Source organism: Pipistrellus kuhlii, unplaced genomic scaffold (genome assembly GCF_014108245.1).
Source record: "Pipistrellus kuhlii isolate mPipKuh1 unplaced genomic scaffold, mPipKuh1.p scaffold_m20_p_34, whole genome shotgun sequence".
In the NCBI taxonomy this organism is placed as follows: Eukaryota; Metazoa; Chordata; class Mammalia; order Chiroptera; family Vespertilionidae; genus Pipistrellus; species Pipistrellus kuhlii.
The window spans coordinates 1731159-1753847 of NW_023425534.1; the positions used below are offsets into that span (position 1 = coordinate 1731159).

Here is a 22689-nt window from a genome sequence, read left to right on the forward strand (position 1 = left end):
CTGGGCGTGGTCCCCGTGGTTACTGAGGCTGATGTCCGGTCCCTCCTGGACCGTGTCCCGTGAGCAGGGGGCGTGTCCGTCCCATCACCTCTGCACCCCGGCTCCGCCCTCCGCAGGCACACAGCAGGAGGGGCTCCCCCAGAAGGCGGGGCCACGTGGGAACTGGCGCGGGGAGGGGTGCAGAGCTAGGAAGGGGTGTGGTACCCCAACCCCAGGCTGGGAGGCTGCACCTAACTGGGGACCATTAGACAGCAGAGCCCCCCGCAGAAAGCACACCTGTACCCAGCCTCCCCCAGGGCCTGCCCAGGCACCACCCTCCTATGGAGGGCCCACCACACACGGGGCTCCCGCCCAGGCCCCTTCCTAAGCCACACAGTCCTGCAGGCTCGTGCTCATCTCCCTGTACACGTTGGAGAGTTCGGTGGATGTCAGAGGCAGGACCCCACAAAATGTGAGAAGCATCACGCCCTTCAGGCTGGAGGTGTGTGCGCCCGCCCCAGGCTGCCCACAGCCTCCACAGCGCCCGCGGGCCTCCCAGGCCGCGCCCTGCAAGCTCTGGTCGGCGAGCCTCCCCCAGCCCCGGCCCGGGCTGATGCCCGGGGCTCAGGGCCGTGAGGGAAGAGGAGGCCGCAGTCCTGGCCCCGTGAGGTGTGATCTGGGGGTGCAGTCCTCCCAGCGGCCCTGGAGCCCAGCCCAGCACCCTCAGAGGCCTGAGTGCAGACCTGTGTGCGCCCGCCGCCACGCCGTGAGCTGTGGGCCCTGAGGCCGGAGGCAGGGACCAGCCGGGGGCTCCGGGGACGGGCCACAGCCGTCTCAGCACGGGCTCCCTGGTGCCACCTTCTGCAGGGGGCACTCCAGTCGCGCTTTCCCCCAGGGCACGCTCCTGGCACACCCTGCGCAACAGGCAATGCCCCCGGGAGGGCAGGGAGGCGAGCCCTCTGGGGCATGGCTCCCAGCCAGGGGCAGCAGCAGGCGGGACACTCCCTGAGGCTGGGACAGCGCCAGGTGCTGAGGCAGCTGTGGTCCTGAGGCTGGCATCCTGGGCGGAGGGCCAGGGGCGCCCAGCCGCCTGGCATCTGGATGCATGCGCTCTGCCGGCCGCCCTGCTGCCTCCCGGAGAGACCGCACACTCAGGGCTTTACGAGGAGCCACTTCATTCCGCAGGCAGCTCCTCGCCGCAGACTCCCAGGGCGCCCGCACTGAGCGGTCCCGGGGGCAGGCAGAGAAGGGCGGGGTTCATGAGCAGGTCTCCAGGGGAGAGGGCCTCCGGGGGAAGACCATACTGCTCAGAGCCTCCCCCCTGCAGGAAGGAGCAGACACTTCATCTGAAGCTGGAAGAAGGCAGTGGTGGTGACAATGGAGATGGTGGTGATGGTGATGGTGGTGGTGGTGGTGGTGGTGGTGATGATGACAGTGGTGGTGGTTATATGGGAGGTGGTGGTGGTGATGGTGATAATGGGGTTGGTGGTGGTGGTGGTGATGGGGATGGTGGTGGGGATGGGGATGGGGATGGGGATGGTGGTGGTAGTGATGTTGACAGTAGTGGTGATAATGGTGGTGGTTATATGGGAGGTGGTGGTGGTTATATGGGAGGTGGTGGTGGGGATGGTGATAATGGGGATGGGGATGGTAGTGGTGATAATGGGGATGGTAGTGATGGTGATGGTGATAATGTGGATGGTGGTGGTGGTGGTGGTGGTGGTAGTAATGGTGATGATGGTGGTAATGATGGGGATATGGATGATGGTGATGGTGGTGATGATAGTGATAGTAGTGGAGGTGATGATGGGGATGGTAGTAATGGGAATGGGGATGATGATGGTGGTGATAATGATGGGGATGTGGGTGATGGGCTGATGTGCTGGGGCTGGGAGTGCTGGTGGCGATGGTGCGTGGCTGCTGGGCTATGCTCGTGCTGGGGATGGTGTGAGGGGACTGTGGGGATGGGGTGGTGCGGTGCGTACTGTGTGATGGCCTACTGCATCGTCTGGGGGGTGGGGAGGTGACGGTGCTGCATGGCAATGATGAAAGGGGTGGGATGTGGGTGATGGTGATGGTGATGGTGATGATAGTGATGGGGATGGGGATGGTGGTGATGGAGGGGATGATGGGGATGGGGATGGTAATAATGGGGAAGGTGGAGAAGGTGAAGGTGATGATGGCGATGATGAAGGGGGTGGGATGTGGGTGATGGTGATGGTGATGATAGTGATGGGGATGGGGATGGTGGTGATGGAGGGGATGATGGGGATGGTAATAATGGGGAAGGTGGGGATGGTGAAGGTGATAATGGCGATGATGAAGGGGGTGGGATGTGGGTGATGGTGATGATAGTGATGGGGATGAAGATGGTGGTGATGGAGGTGATGATGGGGGTGGGGATGTGGGTGGTGGTGATTGTAGTGATGACAACAGCAACAACTCTCATTTGTGTCCGTAGCTGCCACTTGACCCAGATCTGCTCTTTGTCGGGTCTCTGCTTAAGCCTTGCAAGCATTTACTCTTTTATAACATTTTTTAAAATATATGTGTTTTTAATTTTTTAGAGAGAGTAGAAGGGAGAGAGATAGAGAGATAGAAACATCAATGAGAGAGAAACATCATCAATCTGCTGCCTCCTGCATGGCCCCCCACAGGGGTTGGAGCCTGCAACCCGGGCCTGTGCCCTGACCAGGAATTGATCTGGCCGCCTCTTGGTTCCTGGGTTGATGCCCAACCGCTGAGCCACACTGCCCGGGCCAAGCATTTACTCTCAGTGCCCAGCCGCTCAGAGTGGGTGCTGTGCTGAGTGATGCTCGTGGGGGAGAGCAGGCACTGTGCCTCCCTTGGGTCACACAGCCACCGGACAGACTCCCGCCGATGCCCCCCACCTCACTAGAGGGCAGATGCTGGCCTTGGCCTCCATCCTGGGCCAGGGTCCCGGGATGCCGGTAAGGGGGGACACCACTGGCCCCTGCTCCAGCCCCCAGCCGCAGAGCCTCCCAGGGGTTCCCCCTGCTGCCGTGGGGTCTTCCGTTCCTGCCACGCACACAGCCCACCCGAGTCGGAGGCAGGAATCGCGGGGTTCAGGGGAGGGAGCCCTCCCTCCTGCCGGCGAGACGCGGGTGCTGTCCGCTGTCTGTTCGACACACAGCAGCAGAGACGCGCACTGTGACCATGTGAGACGTGACAGCCTCGTGTTTCCCCCACGTCGCTCACGCCGTGTGTCCTGAGGGTCCGTCCCCTTCGCCTCCTCCCCAGGGGCAGACGTGAACACGTGTGTGTGCCCACGTTCCTCTCTCCCACACGTCACAGAAGTGGGGTTTCCGAGCCCCAGCCTCGGGGCCTCTTACCAACCGGGACCCAGTGCCCCGGGGGCGTGCAGCCAGCTCCGCCGCAGCCTCCCGGAGGAACCATTGTCAGTGAAGCCCACCTCTGCTCGGCGTGGCGGCAGAGTGCACACCTGGCGGGTCCCCGTTGCCCGTGTTTAACCCGCAGGGCCTGGGGGTGCTGAGTGGCGTCTCAGACCCCGGGGGTGCGGCCCTGGCGAGGCTGATCGTGCCCGCCCGGCACGGGTAACAACCTCTGAAGCCGGGGTTGTTACTCTCCGTGCCCCGGGGAGCAGGGCGCCGCAGCCCCGCACAGACGCTGACGCAGAGATCCGCAGACACTTCCCTGCAGACTCCCCGCCCCCCCCACCAGGTGAGGAGCCAGGGCAGGGCTGGGGCACGCTCCCCCTGAGAAGGCCACTTCTCTGCTCTTTATACAGCTTTCTATGGTTAGAGTAGGGGTGTCGAACTCAATCAGAGAAGGGGCCAAAATCTAAAATCCAGCCTAAATCGCGGGCCGAATGGTTTACTGAACAGTCATAAACTGTCATTGTGATGGAAACGCAGCGGAGTGCAGTGATGACAGCGCGGTGCGGGCCACATTGCAAGGCCTGGCGGGACGGATTTGGCCCGCGGGCCTTGTGTTTGACACATGTGGGTTAGAGGGTTTACAAGGTTAGCTGGGCCCTGGGTGGTGGGCTCAGTGGTTAGAGCGCTGGCCCTGCTTGCTCCGAATGGTCGTGGGTTCGATTCCCAGTCATGGGTATGTACCTCAGTTGTAGGTTTGACCCCCAGCCCCAGTGGGGCATCTACGAGAGGCAACCAATTGATGTCTTTCTCTCTCCCTCCCTCCCCTCCACTCTCTAAAAATCAATGGAAAAAAATACCCTCGGGTGAGGATTAAAAAATACATGCGTACATACGTACATACGAACAAGGTTAGAGGGAGTGAGTCCCCTAGACCACGGTCAGGACGAATCACGGAGGGGCGGGCAGGGGCCCCATTTACCCTCTCGGTCTGGGGATGAGGAGGGCGTCCCTCAGGCCCGGTGTGGGCCCTCGGCTCACACCTCACTCTCTGCCGCGTCCTCACATTGCCCCACGGAGCGCCTGTGTCCCCGCGGCTCCTGAGGGTGGGGGCACTGGATCAGGGCATCCAGTCCGGAGGGCCTGTCCGGGAGCCCCACCATGCTGGCCTCCCCTCCCATCTGGGTGTAAGAGGCTGACACCCGCCCCTCAACCCCGGACACGAGGGCAGCAGCTTGGAGCCTGTGCATCTGTCCATCCGTCCGCCTGTCTGTCCACCCACCGGGAGCTAGGCCAACGCTGCTCCCCCCTGTCAGCTGCTCCCCAACCACTGAGTCAGGCTCTGGAAGCGGGCACCGCGGGCACCGCGGGCAAGGCTGTGTGCTCCCTCCCCTCCCTGCACCCTGTGCTTTCACCTTGGCGCCGTTAAAAGGCTTTCCGTCTGGCTGTGGGGACCCAGCACTCCTCTCCCCTCCTGTGGAGACCCCACCGGAGCGGGAAGCCCCCTCCTCACAGACGCTGGCATCGCTGTCGCTCCTGTTCTCACAGGCGGGTGGGCGTGCCCCGGACTCTGTCTCTGGTGGGTCATCTCGCTCAGAGGTGGGTGCAGAGGCTTCGTGTGCGCTGCTCCGGCAGCTGCAGCCTCAGCCCGGGAGGCACCAGAAAGGCAGCAGCTGTGGTGGCGGCGGAGCTGGAGGCGCGGCGGTGGCGGTGGAGGTGGTGGAGGTGGAGGTGGAGGAGGTGGAGGTGGAGGTGGAGGCGGTGGAGGTGGAGGAGGTGGAGGTGGAGGCGGTGGCGGTGGAGGTGGAGGTGGAGGAGGTGGAGGGGGAGGTGGAGGCGGTGGCGGTGGAGGTGGAGGCGGTGGCGGTGGAGGTGGAGGTGGAGGAGGTGGAGGTGGAGGTGGAGGTGGAGGCGGTGGCGGTGGAGGTGGAGGTGGAGGCGGTGGAGGTGGAGGTGGTGGCGGCGGAGCTGGAGGCACGGCGGTGGCGGTGGAGGTGGCGGTGGAGGTGGAGGCGGTGGCGGTGGAGGTGGTGGAGGTAGTGAAGGCGGCGGTGGCGGTGGAGGTGGCGGTGGAGGTGGAGGCGGTGGAGGTGGAGGCGGTGGCGGTGGAGGTGGAGGTGGAGGCAGTGGCGGTGGAGGTGGAGGAGGTGGAGGTGGAGGTGGAGGCGGTGGCGGTGGAGGTGGAGGTGGAGGCGGTGGAGGTGGAGGAGGTGGCGGTGGAGGTGGAGGTGGAGGTGGAGGTGGAGGCGGTGGAGGTGGAGGCGGTGGAGGTGGAGGTGGAGGTGGAGGCGGTGGCGGTGGAGGTGGAGGAGGTGGAGGTGGAGGTGGAGGCGGTGGCGGTGGAGGTGGCGGTGGAGCTGGAGGCGGTGGCGGTGGCGGTGGGGTGGCGGTGGAGGTGGAGGTGGAGGCGGTGGCGGTGGTGGAGGCGGTGGAGGTGGAGGTGGAGGTGGAGGCGGTGGAGGTGGAGGTGGAGGTGGAGGTGGTGGAGGTAGTGAAGGCGGAGGTGGCGGCGGTGGCGGTGGAGGTGGAGGAGGTGGAGGTGGAGGTGGAGGCGGTGGCGGTGGCGGTGGAGGTGGTGGAGGCGGTGGAGGTGGCGGTGGAGGAGGTGGCGGTGGAGGAGGTGGAGGTGGAGGTGGAGGCGGTGGCGGTGGTGGTGGAGGTGGAGGTGGTGGAGGTAATAGTGAAGGCGGAGGTGGCGGCGGTGACGGTGGTGGCGGCAGGCACCCTGGGCTCACTGTGGCTCCACGGGGGAGGGGGGAGGGCATGCGTTGCCCGAGGTTTGAAACGGCTGCTGTGACTCACAGGAGCCTGGAGGGAGAGCTCACACAGCATCACAGGGAAGGGAGCCATGAGGGAGGGCCCGCTCAGCCCTGCCAGGGGTCCCCCCGCCCTCCTCCTCAGATGTCCGGGAGCAGAGCCCGGCGGGGGCCAGCAGGTGGCCTGGGGGTGGGCGCAAAGCCCCGTCCTCGGAGACCGCAGTGTCCACAGGCGCCGGTGCTCCCCGGCGTGTCTCCTCTCAGGGAAGCTGCTCGTGACTGCCATCCCCGTCCAAACACGGTCCCTGCAGAGCAGAAACCTCGGCATTGCGGCTGCTTGACAACATCTCCGAGCCCCAGCCCAACGCCAGCCGTGAAAACACCACCAACAAGAGACCCGTCCCTCGCAGCTGTCTGTGCGGGACGGGTCCTTCCCAGGAGGCGGGAGGAGTGACAAACAGCAGGGCAGGGGCAGCCAGCGCGTGCGGGAAAGGGCACAGAGCCATCCTCAGGCCTCAGGATGGTCCTGCCACAACTCTTCCCGGTGCGGACGCCGCAGAAACAACATGTGGACGGAAGGGTGTGGCTGTAGATTAATAAAACTTTATTTATAAAAACAGGTGGGGGCCATTGGGCCATCGTCGGCAGACCTCTGATCTATGACATTGAAAATAAGGGACCTCGCAGGCAATGGAAAGATATGTACACATATAATACCTTAATAAAAAATAAATAAATAAAAGAAAGAAAGAAAAGAAGGGACATCCTCAGAAATGAAATGAAGACAGAAGGGATTCCCACAGCCCTGTCCTTGTGGGGTCATTCTGGGTCAGGAAGGTGACCCCATGCTGCCTGCTGGCCCCGCCCCTGGCCTCTACCCCTCGGAGGTGTCGGGAGGCGGGGAGAAGGCACAGAGGCCCTGTGTGCTCCGATCCTCGTTAACCTGCTTTCCTTCCCCCGTGAATCTGATTCATCTGTCCCGGGGTAGACCCCGGAGCCATCCGCTGCCGCAGTGCCTCTGCTGGGACAGCTGGCCTCGGGTGCCGGACTGTTTGGGCCTCTGTTTTTGCCTCTTTTATTTATTTATTTTTAATATATTTTATTGATTTTTTGCAGAGAGGAAGGGAGAGGGATAGAGAGTTAGAAACATCGATGAGAGAGAAACATCGATCAGCTACCTCTTGGATGTGCCCACAACCAAGGTACATGCCCTTGACCGGAATCGAACCAGGGACCTTTCAGTCTACAGGCCGACGCTCTATGCACTGAGCCAAACTGGTTTCGGCTGCCTTATTTATTTTGTTTGTTTGTTTTTTGGGTTTTTTTTGCCTTATTTGTTTTTTATTGGAGTTGCTCACACAGACTGTATGTTCGCGTCCTCACTCTGGCGAGGCAGTGAAATGAGTGTAGCGTTTTTAAATCCTGCATGTGTCGCCTCAGGAGCGGGGCAGACAAGCCGCCTGCCCTCTGCCCGGCCCTCGGCCTCTGCTAGGAACATGGCTCAGAGATACGGCGCCCGAGGCCCCTGTGCCCAGTGACCGTCCCATCCTGCAGAAGAGGCGGGTTTGGGTGGTTGGAGGCCCAGGACGTGGAGTGTCCTCCTGGTGGAGTGGGCAGGGAGAAGGATTAAAGAAGACAGACAAGAGAATAAAGCTGGGGCCAGATGGGATGCTGCTCTCTGATGGAGAGACAGTGCCAGCGTCTGCAAGCCGAGTCTATTTTATCAGATTTCATGATAGGAGGCAAAGGAAGGGCGTGGTCAAGATGTTTACAATGTTCTCACAGGTTTTAAATCGACTCAATTACGTGCACCTGAACTCTATCAAGCTCACATCACTCAGCCTCCTGGGACCACAGGTTTGAACCCTGAGGTCAAGCTTACAACCAGAGCCTTTGGCTGTAACGGAGCTGAGACTTGCATGTGGCTTTGCCACGAGAGGATTGTGCCCTGTCCTTAGCCCGAGGCTTGAACCTGTCCAAGCACCGTTGCCGCTTGGCAAGACAGAAGTGATGGTGCTGAGAGTCCAGCCTCTGAACCACAGCCACTGCTCCCCCAGCAGAGATGGAGCCACAGAGCCCCCCAGATCTGCTTGCCTAGATCTGGAGTGGGGGCAAAGGCAGGAGCCGGAGCTGGGGGTGTCTCGGCAGGAGGCCACTTGATGGTCCAGGCGGGATCCTCTCAGCCGACCACGGAGCCAAGTCCTGGATCCGCTGAGGTGTCTTTTCGTGGCCTTTCGTGAACGCTTGGGAAATTTGCATAACGTGTCACCGGGGAGGGGTCTCCCGGGGGAAAACGCAGGGAGTGTTTCAATGTCAAAGGCTTACACTTGTGGGACGGCTCTGGGAGGCCTCCACTGTGACATGCATGGCCCGGGTGCAGGTGGCCGGTGGGGGCAGCGCTAAGCGGGCACCAGTAAATCCCCCGGCCGGGCATCTGCCTCCTGCGTCGTCCCCCACCCCCACCCCACAGTGAGGTTTGGAGTGGGGATGGGCCAGAGGCTGCAGATCACGCCGCCACCCGGGCAGCCTGCCTTCTGGCTCAGTGATTAGCGGGATGAGCGTGTCCAATCCTGGGGAGCCGGCGGTGATCCTGAGATGAAAACTCGGACCCAGGGCTGCCGGGAAGCCGCTAAACCCCCCCGAAGATCAACCCAACGGAATACAAAGCCCCAGGGGCCAGGAGCACCGTGGAGCTAGGGGCGCTTTGCGGGGGACACGCGGCTGAAGCACCTGGGCGAGAGGTAAAGCCTGGGACGCGACCGGGAGCCGTGCGGGCAGCGGGGGCAGGGACGCGTGTGGCCCAGAGGGCTGTGTGCGAGGCGGGTGGGGCGGTGGGCGCCCGGCCTCTGCCTCTGGGAATGAGGTGGCCTCCTCCTTGGCACAGGGACGATGGGGTGTTGTCCCAGGCAGGGCTCGGCCGGCCTCTCCTACGGGGGAGCAGAGGGAAACGTGTGGGGCCGGGGCTTGGGCACAGCAGGGGGCCAGATGCTGGCCTGCCGTGTGGCAGGAATGCGGGAGGGGGGGGGTGGCGGAGAGACACACAGCGCGTCATGGATTGAATTTGTGTGTGTTCCAGGATTAAGGTGACCAGACGTCTCGATTTTGGTGGGACAGTCCCGATTTTTAACAATTTGTCCCGCGGCGTTTTAAAAAAGTCCCGATTTTTTTTTTAATACGCCACTGGACTCGGGACAAATTGTTAAAAATCAGGACAGTCCCGCCAAAAGCGGGACATCTGGTCACCTTACCCAGAATCCATAAATTGAAGCCCCAATCCTGACAGGGCGGCATTAGGAAGTGCGGCCTTTGGGGGGGTCTGAGCTGTGGGGGTCTGGAGGGGGCCATGATGGGTGGTGTGCTCGTAAGACGGGAGGGACCGGGGAACCTGAGCTCACCGCCCGCCCGTGAGGACAGCCAGAGGCGGCCTCCCAAGCCCGAACCCGCCGGCTCCTGATCTGGGCTTCCGGCCTCCAGGACTGAGGGCCACGCCTGCTGCTGACGCCGCCACTTCCAGCATTTCTTTCTTCTTTTTTTTTTATTTTTTTAAAATATATTTTATTGATTTTTTACAGAGAGAGGGAGAGAGATATAGAGTCAGAAACATCGATGAGAGAGAAACATCAATCAGCTGCCTCTCACACACCTCCTGCTGGGGATGTGCCCACAACCAAGGCACATGCCCTTGACCGGAATCGAACCCGGGACCCTTCAGTCCGCAGGCCGACGCTCTATCCTCTGAGCCACACCGGGTTCGGCCACGTCGGGCATTTCCTAACGGCAGCGCAATGACCAGGTGCCGTGAGGTGGCTGTGCCCACGCAGCGTCGTGTATGGGCACCGAGACCCGCAGCCTCGGCGCCCGCGTGTGCCCTGCGTGTTACTGTCTCCTCTCTCCGGCCACTCACCGCGCACGCACGGGGCCCACGGCCGCAGCAGAGCCCGGCTCGTCCCGGGGCGCCAGGGGGCCGCCCGCCGGCCACGGTGGAGGAACTGCTCTGGCCTGGGCACCCCCGTTGTTTTCCGGAGAATCTCCGCAAGCCGAGGCCCCTGTGGAGGCGGCCTGGGTGTGGGGCCCCCGAAAGGCCAAGCCAAGGGTGGCAGCTGCATGTGCCCAGCGCCGGACTCAGAGCCTCGAGTCTCAAATCCTCCCCGCCCTCCCTCCCCCAGACATGCACCAGCTGGCTGACCTTGGCCTCAGCGTCCGCATCTGTGGGATGGGCACATCATGGCCGCCTGCGGGGTTTATAAGGGTCTGTGTGACACCCACAGGAAGTGTAACCCATGGCATCGGCCCAAAGGGTATCGCTGATTACGTCAGCAATCTCGTGCGGGAGCCCCCAAAGAAGCAATGTCATTTCCTCCCGGTGGGCAGGCGAGCCCCGAGCAGCTCAGAGCACGGCGTTGGGGTCAGCCGGCCCCAGGTCCGGGCCCCAGCCTGACCTCTGAGCCCCACGTCCTCCTCTGTCAGGTGGGGAGCAGCAGTGCCACCTCCGGGCTGTGGGGCCGGCTCTGGCACAGTGCGGGCACCGGTGATCAGGCACTGGAATCACTGGGGCTGTCCGCCCTCCCGGAAGCAGGGGTCCAGCCCGCCTGGGAGGGCGGCCTCCCGCCCCTCGAGGCTGCTGGGCCGCCGGGAGGCTGTCTGAGGGCCCTGCCTCTGCACCCGGGCTGGAGGCCACACCCCGCTCCCTGGGGCCCCAGCCGCCAGCCGCCTCCGCCTGTGGCACCTCCTGCCACCCACTTCCTGGTTGGCCCCCTGGTCCCGTGGCTGTTCGCCTTCCACCAAAATGGGCTTGTGCCTGGCCATCCCGACTGACAAGCAGGTACCGGGGTGTTTCGGGGCCGTCTCCCAGGAAGGGTTGGTGTTTGTGCTGAGCCGGGCTCATGTGCTCCCCTGCCAGCTGGGTTCATCCGCCCAAGCAGCCCCCAGTCTCTGCCCCCAGAGGCCGGCTGTAGCCAGGTGGCAGCTGCCCCGTGACTGCCCTGCAGGATGGGCAGAGGCTGCGTGGCCCGTCAGCAGAGCCGCTGCAGCTCCCCCCGGCCCCCCGAGGGGCTCAGCAGGCCCCCACGTCCCAGTGACTGCTGGTGGCGGGTGGGGTGGGGTGCAGCCCAGCAGCCAGCCGGGGTGCCCGTCTGCCTGAGACACAGTCCCGCCCCCGGAGCTGCTGGCTTCTGCTTTCATTCCTGGGCAGCGAGGTGCCTGGAGATCAAGGGCGCTGCAGGCCACTGCTGTCGGCACTGTGGGGCACAGGGCGGTGCCAGCTGCCCACAGCCCCTGCGGCTCCCAGAGGCTCCTGCACGGCTGCTGCCGTCTGGGAACCCCTGGCTGGGGTTCCGAGGCCAGGGAGTGGGGGTCCCGCCTTAAAAACAAGACGAAATGGGGACCCCAAGCCTTCCCCACCCTGCAGGTCTGTGCTGATGCCCCAGCACCACAGCACGGCCACCCCGTCAGCTCCATTCCGGGGTGGGGGAGGGCAGTGCTGGGCGGGCAACTCCCTGGAGCCCAAGCGGCTTCCTCCTGCTCAGAGAAGCCGGGTGCTTCTGGCGAGGGCCCCTCCCTCCCCCACCTGCTCTTCCCCCCCCTCCCCCCCAGCTGGCAGGATGTGGGAGCAGGGTGTGGTCTTGGTGGGGTGGGGTGGCAGAGGCTGGAGCCGAGACTGTCTGCTGAATGAATGGCTGCCTGGGCCTGGGCGCTGGCATTGGTCAGGGGATGCGGGCGGTTCCCGTGTCTCCCCCTGCCCCCCCCCACTCACGGAGTCTGAAAACACTGAGGTTCCCTCTGCGGGCACCAGGCGGGCCCGCGTGGCACCTTTCCGCCTGGGCCGCCCAGCAGGAGGCACCGCTGGCGATGAGGCCCCGCCCGCGGTTAGAGCCTCCGTTCCCTCCAGGGCCTCAGTGTGCTGGCCCGGCAGCCGGGCCGTTGCCGCGCCAGGTCCTGGTGTAGCCGGAGCCCCGCCCGTGCCTGGTTTGGGGGTGGAGGTGGGGGCTGTGTGAGGGGATTTCCCGGCGATTTGGGACCGTTGGGGTTCCTTGGCCGTGACCTTTACTTAACTCTGACGCTAGTGAGATGAGGACGGGGCATGTCCCCCCTGTGCGGGGTGGACGTGTGTGATCGGGGACAGGCCTTGGTGTTGCTCTGAGAAGATGGGCGGGTGTGGCCGGTGGCCTTTGTTAAGAAGCTCCTCGTGGGCCTCCGTGGGCCGGACGCTCCTGCTCTTGTCTGGCCACGTGAGGCCCATGCCGTTCAGTGGCAGGTCGGGGGTCAGCGTGCCATCGGCTCCCCTGGCCCAGGCCCAGGGGCTTATGAGAGACAGGCCCCGCCTGGCAAAGAGCAGGCGCCTGGCTGTGACCCTGCCCCCGGAGCATGCGCCCGCTGGCCCCCCACCACCCCGATCTCAGCAGGCCTCGGGGCGCCGCTTCAGAACGGGGCTGTTGGCCTCCACCCCGGGGCCTCTCGCCTGCTCCCCGATGGCCCCCCAGGCCGGACCTGTGGCCACTCGCACCTCGGCCAGACTCTCGGTCCTCGCCCCAGACTGGCTCAGAGGAGAGGAGGGGGCCCCCGAGGCGGTGTCTGGCCCCTGGGGCAGTGGGGGAGGACTAGGGGTGTTATGCAAGCGCCCTTCCGGATCTGTGCGGTTTCCAGCAGTTACACCTCTTCCTGTCTCTCTGGGGCCACAGTCACCGGGTGGCTGCTGCTGGCTGCGGCCGGCAAGGCGGCGGCTTAGTGCCGGGAACAGCCCCCGCCGAGGGCTCGAGAGGCAGGAGCTGGAGTCCCAGCCCCGAGGCCGCCAGGAAGGCCAGCGATGTCCGTCTGTCTGTCCGTCACACCTGGCCAGCAGGACCCTGTGCTCTCCGCCTCCCCTGGGTCACGTCCACTGAGCACCTGCAGTGTGGCTGGCCCCCTGGGGCCTGGGATACATCTGTGAGCGAGAGACCAAGCCCTGGCCAGGAGGAGGGAGGGACTAGCTGGGTGGGGCCATCCCTCATGGCGTCACGATGGTGCCCTCCCAGGTAGCCGGTCCTCACACCCTCCCTCATCAGAGGAGGGTTGGTCTTTGCAACCAGAGGACAAACTTCTCCACAAAAGACTCGCAGCTTCTTATGTCTTTACCCTGGGGAGGTTCCAGGCACCTGGTGTGAGAGGCCCAGGCCTCAGGCCTCGCTGCCCACAGCCACCCGAGGGAGCCGTGTAAGAGAGGAGCCCCTGGCCCCAGGCCAGCCTTCGAATCAGACTGCAGCCCCAGCCGCCGGCAGCCACACTCAAACTCAAACTGGGATAGACCCCGAGCCAGAACCACCTCCCACCCATCCCGACTCCCGCCCCTCCAGAACCGGTGAGGAAGGCTGGTTTTAGGCTGCTCACCCTTGGCCCCTGGCAACAGATAACTCCTACACCGCTCTCCAGCTTCCGAGCTCAGCTGCCGAGGGACAAGCCTGCTGGGGCCTGAGACCTTCCGGAACGATCCAGCCTTTGGGGGCAGCCACAGGCGCCCTTCGTGACATCCAGTCCCACCTGCGTGTGACGGTCACGTCCACGGGATGAGCCTTTTTCGGGGGAAGACAAGCAGCCCTCTGCGAGCAACGAGCGGAGGCCGCGAAGGGAATGCAGACGCGTTGCCAGTCTGAGGACCCGGGTGTGGTTTTTAAAAGATGAAATAGAGAGGAGCCGAGACCGGGATGCCAGGACACAGGCTTTATTGAAGAGCAGAGCACCCCTGCCGGCTGCTTCCAGAGAGAGAGCGGAAGAGAGCGAGGGCCGGGGGTCCATGTACTTTTAAGGGGAGGCTAGGGGACGGGACTTAGGGCCCTCAGCACACGCTGATTGGTGGTTAGGGACCGAGGGACTTAGGAATGGGGCTTAGGGTATTTAGGGGTGTCGAACTCAATCAGAGAAGGGGCCAAAATCTAAAATCCAGCCTAAATCGCGGGCCGAATGGTTTACTGAACAGTCATAAACTGTTATTGTGATGGAAACGCAGCGGAGTGCAGAGATGACAGCGCGGTGCGGGCCACATTGCAAGGCCTGGCGGGACGGATTTGGCCCGCGGGCCTTGTGTTTGACACATGTGGGGTATTTGGCAGGTGCTGATTGCCGTGCTCAGGAATGTCTGGCCGCAGGTGGTGGGGTTTAAGTCTGTCCATCAGCTGGAGGAAGGGAAGATCTATCAGTTTTCCCGAGGGAAGATGGCTGACGCTCCCGCAGGGGGGCGCTGTAGGCTGAGCACTCGGGGAGCCATCGGGGCTTAGCACGCAGGGCCGCCCTCATCACGGGCAGCGACAGCTCCCGAGCGTGGCAGGAGCCACTCCCCCACGTGGCGGGAAAGGCCACGCTCTCGGCACCGTGGTTCCGGCACGTGAAACCCGGGAGGGGGGGCCCTGCTGAGCGGACCGGGTCCGAGGGGGAAGGAGTCAGCACGCTGAGTGCCAAGAGATCACTGCTTCTGAATGGAGACCCTGCCGGAGCCACCCCAGCCCCACCCTCTGAGTGACCGACGAGACCCATGCAGCTGTCAGGAGGGTGGTGAGGCCCAGCCAGGGCCCGGATCTGGTCCTGGGTTCGAGTTCTAACAGGCATTGTTGGGGGTGACCTGGGGCAATGCTCTCAGGCTCCCCGGTGTCAGTCTCCTCCTCTGTGAGATGGCGAAGGGCCAGGCAGGGCCCCCTGCTGCAGGTGTACGTGAGTGGGGGGTGTAGGGGGGGGCCGGGACCCTGGGACTGGCCTGTGTCAGCCCCGGTGCAGGAAGGTGAGGGCCATAGCCCTGAGTGCTTCTTGCCAAGTCGCTGCTCACGGCCCCCTGGATGCTGGCGCCATGAGGTTGCTCCTGCCCCCAGGCGGCCCAGCCAGGCCCGTCAGAAGTGTCTTCTGTCACTCTGTGTCTCCGCCAGGGTCGCACAGCTCGGGTCTTGGCAGTTTCTTGGTTTAAGCTGCGTGTTCTTTTTCTCCCGTCTCCTGGATGCGCCAAATTCCTTCCATCTTGTGCAAGTGTTGCTGGAACAGGGAGGGAGAGAGGGAGGGAGGGGGAAAGAAGGGAGGGAGGGGAAGGAAGGGAGGGAGGGAGGGAGGGAGGGAGGGAGGGAGGGAGGAAGTACAAGCCAATGAGGCGCAGTGTAGCATGGTGATAGGATGGAGAAGATGGGGCCTGTTGCGTTGTGGTGTTTCAACTCTGTGGATGTGGTGGTGTTGCCAGTGGTCGTGGGGAACAGAAAGACGCCTCCTGGCCGTGTGGCCCCCCGTCATCACCGTCAGCTCACCCGGTAAGAGCTGAGCGCCGAGATTTACCCGCGGCTTTCCTCGGGCTCAGCGTTTCCTGTCTGTCTGCTCTTCCCCGTGAGCAAGTGTGGGCCGGCCCGGTGAGCACCCCTGCTCGGTGTCTCCCTGCGCAAACCGGCTGTTTGCTCAAGGCCACACACAGGAGACACGTGCCCAGACTCTGGGCCCCAAGCCCGCTGTCCCTCCCGGGCCTGGTGCGCTCTCAAATGGCTTATGAAGCTTCCCCTTCCTCACCTCCCTCCACTCTCCCCCCACCCCCACCCCGCCTGGCTCTCCCAAGGTGCCAGCCATGGGCAGCGTCCCACTAGGACACCCGCTCCTCCGGGATTGGCTGCTGGGAGGATGCAGTTGCTCCTGATTGGATGGTGGCAGCTACAGGGCCAGGAGGTGGGCTCTGGGCAGCAGCTGGCCACAGGCTCAGGGAGCCCAGGCTGGGGCGGGGAGGAATGGGAGAGGTGACCTCCCCAGGATGCCCTCCTGGTTGCTGCAGGTGTGCTGGCTGTCCCTGCACCTGCGGCTGCCTGGGCCTGCCCCCCCCACCCCCTGCACAGGGCGAGCACGGCACCCTCAGAGACACTGCCCTTGTTCTGCCCTTGTTCCTGGCGCGGGCAGCATCCCCTGTGTCCCCCCTCCCCCCACCGCGAGGGCATTCAAGGTTAACACCGCCCATCCAGCCCTCCCCTGCGCTTTCCCGGGCTGAGCCTTCCGCAGGCTGAGTTGCACCCATTCATTCATTCATTCATTCATTCATTCAACACTTACCTGAGCGTCCACTGTGCCGGGCACAGCTGTGGACACAAGACAAGGCTGGCAACCTCGTGGGAGGGAGACCGATCACAAATGAGACGTGGGCGCAGTACGAGGCATCCGGAAGGGTTACGTGCTGGGGGGCGGTGATGCCGGGAAGGGACTGGGGGGGGGGGGGGACTGGGCTTGCTGTTTGAGGTAAGATGTTCGGGAAAGACTCGGTGAGAAGGCGGCCTTCGTGAAAGAGCACGGGGGGGGGGGGGGGGGGGGTTCAGAGGGACCTCGGGTCAGAGCTCAGGTGCAGGGAAGACCAGCGCAAAAGCCCCGAGGCTGTGTCTGCGGGTTTGGGGCCTCAGGAGCCCGTGTGCGGGGGGAGGGGAGAGCGGGGACAGTGGGGGAGGGGGAGGGGAGAGGCAGGGGGGTCCCAGGCGGTGCTGGGACTTGGGCTTTCGTCCTGAACAAAGTGAGGAACCGTTGGAGGGTTGGGGCTATTATATGACGTCATCTGATCGATGCCCAGGAGGTCCTCCCGGCTCCCGTGAAGCAGACGGTGGGGGGAGCTGGTGGGGATCCCGCGAGAGGGGGCTCTGGATGCCCCTGAGGGGGTGGGCGGGTCCTTGCTGGCTGGGAGCGGCCACGGAGGGGCAGGCGGGCGCCACAGGAGCTCAGCAGGACCTGCTGCTGCCGCAGATGCTCCTGCAGACTTGGCTCTGGGCGGCTGTGGGCAGAGGTGGGCGCGGCCGCTGGTCCCGGCTTCAGGCCTCGCAGGTGCATCAGGCGCTGGTCGGGCCGGGCTCGTGTTCAAAGGCTCCATTGGGGAAGCCCCCCCCCCCGGCCCCCAAAATGCACGGTGGTTTGAGGGTTCCGTCTGGGAGCCAGAGGTCACCCTCAGTCCCCTGCCGTGTGGGCCTCTCCGGCATGGCCGTGAGCTCCATCAGAGCTGCCACAGCGGGACAGGAGGCGCCACCCGCCCTCATCAGGGACGCCAGTGCCCGCCTGTGCCCGTCTGTGGTAGAAGCCAGCCGCTGGGCCGCCCTCACCCAGGGTGGGGCTGACGAGGGAGTGAGTGCCGGAGCCGGGAGGCGAGGCCTCTGACAAGCTGCTTCCTTTTTTCTTCTTCTTTTTAAAAAAATATTTTTTCATTGATGTCAGAGAGGGATAGAGAGAAACATCCATGATGAGAGAGAATCATGGACCGGCTGCCTCCTGCACGCCCCCCACTGGGGATGGAGCCTGCAGCCTGGGCCTGTGCCCTGACCGGGAATCCAACCGTGACCTCCTGGTCCATAGATCGATGCTCAGCCCCGGAGCCACGCTGGCCGGACACAAGCTGCTTCCTGAGCAGTCCCACCAGAGGCCTGCAGTGGCTGGAGTCGGGGTGGGGGGCCAGCCAGGATGGCCCCGGGCTAGGGGAGACGGTCCAGAGATCCGAGTCCACAGAGGCCCCGGCGCCTCTGTTTCTGCAGTTGGGGCAACAGAAATGGGCTCCCAGAGGCTTGGCAATGGCGAGGGACCCCCAGGAGCACTTGGGGGGAGAGGGGAGGGATAGGGCGGTCCTTGGGCCGGTCATCAGCCTCGTCCGCGTCCGCGTGGGCCTGCCTGCCTGCCTGCCTGCCTGCCTGTGTGTCTGATGAAGGGCGGGCGATGACCTTTGCCCTTGAAGAGCCTCCAGGCCACGCCCCGCCGGCCTTCCTGAACGCACTCCCTCCTCTGCTTCCCCCCCAGAGTCTTCCGGCGTGACGGGCGCAGGCGGGACCAGCGGCCTGCTCCATGTACCCAGAATCCACCACGGGCTCCCCGGCTCGGCTCTCCCTGCGGCAGACCGGCTCCCCCGGCATGATCTACAGGTGACTCCCGCCCCCAGCCCGCCCCGGTCAGCCCTGCCTCAGGAGGAGTCCCCGAGGCCACTGTCCTCCCCTTGGCCCAGGGAGGGACCACGTGAGGCCCCTGGGCTGCGAGGGGCAGCGGCAGCGTGGTCCCTCCCGCCCCCCATGCCCTGGGCGCCGCCCAGATGGGGGGGGGGGGGCAGGTCTCCCCAGGCACCTGGAGAAGCCTCTTCCAAACTCAGCTCGGGTCTCTGGGTAAATCCCAGGGGGATCACGGGGGTGTGGTTGGGGCGCATTGGGTGGAGCCTGGAACCCAGGCTGAATCACTGCATGAACGCCGGGCCCAGATGGAGTCCCTGGGGCCCTCAGTCCTGGGGCCCCTCAGTCCTGGAGCCCCTCAGTCGTGGGGCCATGGGACCTCCCGGTAATTCTCAGGGCCTGGGCCACAGCCAGTGTCCCTGGGCTGTCCCTCCCTCATCAGGACCCTAAGAACCCACGGGGAGTGGGGTGACAGCAGGGTGACAGTTGGAGGGTTTTTCCCTTGTTGTTCGAAAGCGTGTTTCCTTAAAACCCAGACAGGCCTTTCCCAGGGGGGACGGGGGGGGGGGGGGGGGGGGTGACCTCCTGTCTTGTTCCCCCTTCTCTCTGTGTGTGAGTGAGGCTGGCTCAGGGCCTCTGCCCCTGGGAGCCACTGGGTGGCGCTGCTGCCGAGTGCTTGGGACCAGGCCGGGCTCGCATCCTCTGAGCCCGGGAGGCGCGGCGCGGGGTGGGGCCGGGGTTGTGTGTCGCCACGGCTCCGGGCTGGCACCTCCGTGCGGTTAATGCCAATTGTGGACTCTCTTCTCTCCCTCCTTCTCTCCCCCATGCTGCCGCAGTACTCGGTATGGGAGCCCCAAAAGACAGCTCCAGTTCTACAGGTAACGCGCCCTCGTGTCCCTAAGCCGGCGCCAGGGCCGGGTGCGGGGGAGGGCCGAGCGCTCCAGTCCTTCCAGGTCAATGCATCTGTCAATCAGTCAGCAGGGCGCACTGGTGGTTTCTGTGAATAGAAATTCCTCAAGGAGGCCCGGCCTGCTCCCTCGCGCCCGCCCGTGCCAGCTGCTCTGTCCTGGCGAACGTGCGAGGTGGGGTCGCGGGCTGATGTGGGACCGGCTGGTTTGGGCAGAGGGGCCTGTGATACCTGCCCAGCTGGCGGGCGCCCCTACACCTCCTTCGGGGCGCGGGGGAGGGAGGCGCTATCCTGGCCGTCCTGGGTCACAGTTTCGGGGTTCTCAGCCCCTTCGCTCTGTCCCCTTGGATGTGAGCCCATTCGCAGCCTCGCGGTGATCAAAGGCCAGCTCCCGCTCGGGGCGTGCGGCTCTGGCTCCGGGTCCAAGTGGCCTGGGTGGGGGAGCAGACTGGCTGGCGTCGTTCTGATGTGTTTCCTTGTCCCTTGTCGGTGAATCAGCGCCCCGGTGTTCACAGGGCGAGAGGCTCTGTCCCCAGGGACGTGGGACGGGGTGCGGAGGGGACGGGCAGGTGAGCTGGGCTGTCCCGCCTCCTCTGGGGCAGCCGCTGCCCAGCCTGTCCAGGGGGAGGTGCCCAGAGGGCGGCGCTTCCTGGAAAGCCGGTAACTCTGGGTACTTCGTCACGTTTCTCCTTTCGGGAAAACGTCAGCCCCAGCCCTGGGATGGTGTGGGGACTGCATGAGACTCGGGGGCAGGGCCCTGGTGTGTGGCATTCGGGCCTGGGGCGCCTCTGGGTCCAGAGCCAGCTCCCCGGTGTCAGCACGCCCCCTGTGACGCGACCGGGGGTCCTGCGATGCACCAGGAGCTTCGGGCGGAGGGCTCAGGGCCCTGTATGGCTCTTTCCTCCGGCACCGCTCACCGTGGCCCTGGGCCTGGGTCTCCGGCTGCTGGTGCCGCTGCTCCGGGGCCTCCGGGCGGCCCCTCCTGGCAGAGAGCTCTGAGAGGGAGCCTGCCTCGGTTCCACTCCGTGTCGCTGCCATGATTTTACCTGAACGTGTTGGGTGTGAACTGGGCTTGAAAAGGCGCTTGGATGAAATGTGCACGGGTGTCGGTGTGCAGCGGCCCAGCCCATCAGAGCAAACGGGTGGCGCTCGTCCGGCAGGACCAGTCCTGACGTGCACGGGCCTTGCACCTCCGCCATCGGCTGCCTCCTCCCAGGAGGAAAGGAGCACAGGACGGCAGGCGGGAAAGGCCCCGTGTGCGTCCTCGTCACCGGGCACTGACGTGGCTCCGAGGGGTTTGAGTCGGTCAGCGCCGTGGAGCCACTCCGGGAACAGTGCCCTCAACCCTGTATCTGTCAGCTGTTCCACAGAATGCTGCCTAACAAACAGCCCCACACTCACCCTGTCTGATGAAGAGGGAATATGCTTATTGACCCTCACACTGTTGCAAAGATGGTGGCACCCAAGCCAATAAGGAGGGAATATGCTAATTGCTGTCCTGCCCTGCCCTCAAAGATGGCAGTGCCCACAGCCAATAAGGAGGGAATATGCTAAATCACTGTCCCACCCTCAAAGATGGTGGCATCCATAGCCAATAAGGAGAGAATATGCTAATTGACTGTCCCACTCTCAAAGATGGTGGCACTCACAACCACACCCAGTCCCCTCAGCCCCACCAGGCCACCTTTCTCCAGAGTCTCTCAGTCCTCTCAGTCCCCAAGCCCCCAGGCCTCCTGAGGCTCAGGCAACCAGGGCCAGCCGAGACTTGCGCTGCCAGCAGTGGCAGCAGCAGAGGTGTGATGGGGAGTCACCTTCCCCTGACCACCAGGTCGCCTCCCACCCCTGAGGGCTCCCGGACTGTGAGGGGGCAGGCTGGGCTGAGGGACCCCCCTCCAGTGCATGAATTTTCATGCTCAGGGCCTCTAGTCGCTGTAGAAGAGCCATTCATTCCTTGCTTGTGTGTCGGGGGCTGAAGAGAGCCAGTCCATCCAGGCGGGACTGGGCACTGAGCTGCAGGTCGGGTCCAAGTGCTCATCCTCCCGTCTTGGCTCGTCAGGCCTGTCCCAGGCCCGTTCTTCTCATGGCAGAAATGTGGTGGGGGGGGGGGGGCAGAAACCTGTAAGGTCTCTGAAGGCCGAGGTTAGAGCCCACGCACTGTCACTTCTGCACATTCTTTTGGCCCCAGCCCAATGTCCGAGGGCAGGAAAGACACTCCACCGTCACCCGTGGGGGAGCCAGGGACACGGCGGACAGAGGTCGGCAGCAGGGATGCAGCTCCCCGAGCCCACATGCGCCCGTGGTGCCCAAGGTGCAGCGTGCCTGGGAGAAGGCTCGGAGCAGCCGGTTCCGAGGAGGACGGGGCTGCAGCCGCCGCCCGCTGTCCTCTCTGAAGGAGGGCGAGTGAGAGCAGGGAGGCTTCGCCGAGAAGGCGGCACGGGCGCTGAGCTGGGCCTTGAGGTCAGGACAGGACTCAGCACAGAACCGACAGCCTGAGCCCGGACGGGAGAGGTGCAGAGAACAGGAAGCGGTGGCTTCCCCGACCGGCCATAGGGGAGGGGACGGCGGGACTGAGGTCGATGGGGGCTGGGAGGGAGGAGCTGGCTGCGGCCATGGCGGTGTCTGAGCCGGGCAGGGATCCGGCTCCGCTGCAGGGAATAAGACGGGGGCAGAGAGGCTGGCTGTGGGCGACCAGGAGAGGGGGAGGGCTGAACCGCAGGAGCCGGGAAGAGGGAGGGAGGGAGGGGACGGGGCATAGGAACAGGGTGTCTGGAGCTCACCCATGGGCTGGTCAGCGAAGACAGAGGGCAGCAGTGGACGGGGGAAGGAGACTGTCCTCCTTCGAAGCATGTCGGCCAGTGACAGCCAATCACAGTGAGGCCCCGGCGGCCTCCTGCCCAGGGGGACACATGAGGTCTCAGGCCTTTAGAAACCATCTCACGTCCGTCACTGAGGCCTCCCCAGGGGGTAACCTGCTAGTCACCGCCATGGCCTCTAGGCCATGCTCTCACCGTCCATGAGCTTTCTCCTCCGGCCTGGGCCTGGGGCCCCGATCCCTCTCCCCACGCCCCCCCCACGCCCCCCACCTGCAGGCTGGTGGCCGCCATGCTGTTGGCGGGTCTGTCAGGGGAAGCAGCTCAGCCTCTTCCTGTTCCCCGGAAGTGATGTCACACAGACTCTTTGGCCCCCTGTGCTGTGCCAGCTCAGCCAGGCTCGGTGAGCCTGAGGGGGAGGGGGGAGGATGGAGAAAGACGGACAAGAGAAGAAGCTGGGGCTGGTGGGACACTGTCCTTTCTGATGGAGGGCGAGTGAGAGCCCCACGGCCTGCCGGCCGAGCCTTTACTTTACAGCCGATGCCACGAGCAGAGGAAGGCGCCGTCAGGATGTTCACCGCGCTCTCCCGGTTCCGCACCGACTCGGTGACAGGCACCTGGTCCGCTTTGTTCCCTCGCTGCGCCTCCCGCAGCCCGTGTCGCTCAGCCCCGTGGGCCACAGGCTCGGACCATCGGTTCAGGCTCACAGCACAGCCTGTGGCTGTCACTGTGCTGGGACTGCACGTGGCTTTGCCACGAGAGGACCGTGCCCCCTGCTTAGTCCCAGGCTTGGAGCTGTCCGAGCGCTGAGCCGCTGTCCACAGCACCTGGGGTCATGACCCTGGGACAGGGGCTCGGCATAGCTCCCCCCGCCCGCTCTGCCTAGAAGCATTTCCCAGACACCGGGGCAGGCCACCCGCAGTGAGGAAGGGTCCCTGTGCCCCTGTCGCAGGGAGAGGCTGATGGTATCCAACAGCAGGCTTCCCGAACCTTCCGGCC

At 64.4% G+C, this 22689-nt stretch overlaps 1 protein-coding gene across 4 annotated transcripts in view; it reads left to right on the top strand.

Moving 5' to 3' along the window:
- KCNAB2 (potassium voltage-gated channel subfamily A regulatory beta subunit 2) overlaps positions 1 to 22689 on the top strand; it is a 62647-nt gene that overhangs the window by 6982 nt on the left and 32976 nt on the right. Inside the window, exons 2-3 of one of the 4 annotated variants that reach the window (XM_045570541.1) lie at positions 17834 to 17955; positions 18810 to 18851. The exons of 1 other annotated variant lie outside the window; for it this stretch is intronic. In XM_045570541.1, the coding sequence (XP_045426497.1) occupies positions 17879 to 17955; positions 18810 to 18851 (119 nt within the window). In that variant the 5' untranslated portion in view covers positions 17834 to 17878. Of the gene's footprint in view, positions 1 to 17826; positions 17956 to 18809; positions 18852 to 22689 lie in introns of all 4 variants that reach the window. 2 more of the 4 variants (XM_036460877.2, XM_045570542.1) reach the window with 2 other exon arrangements.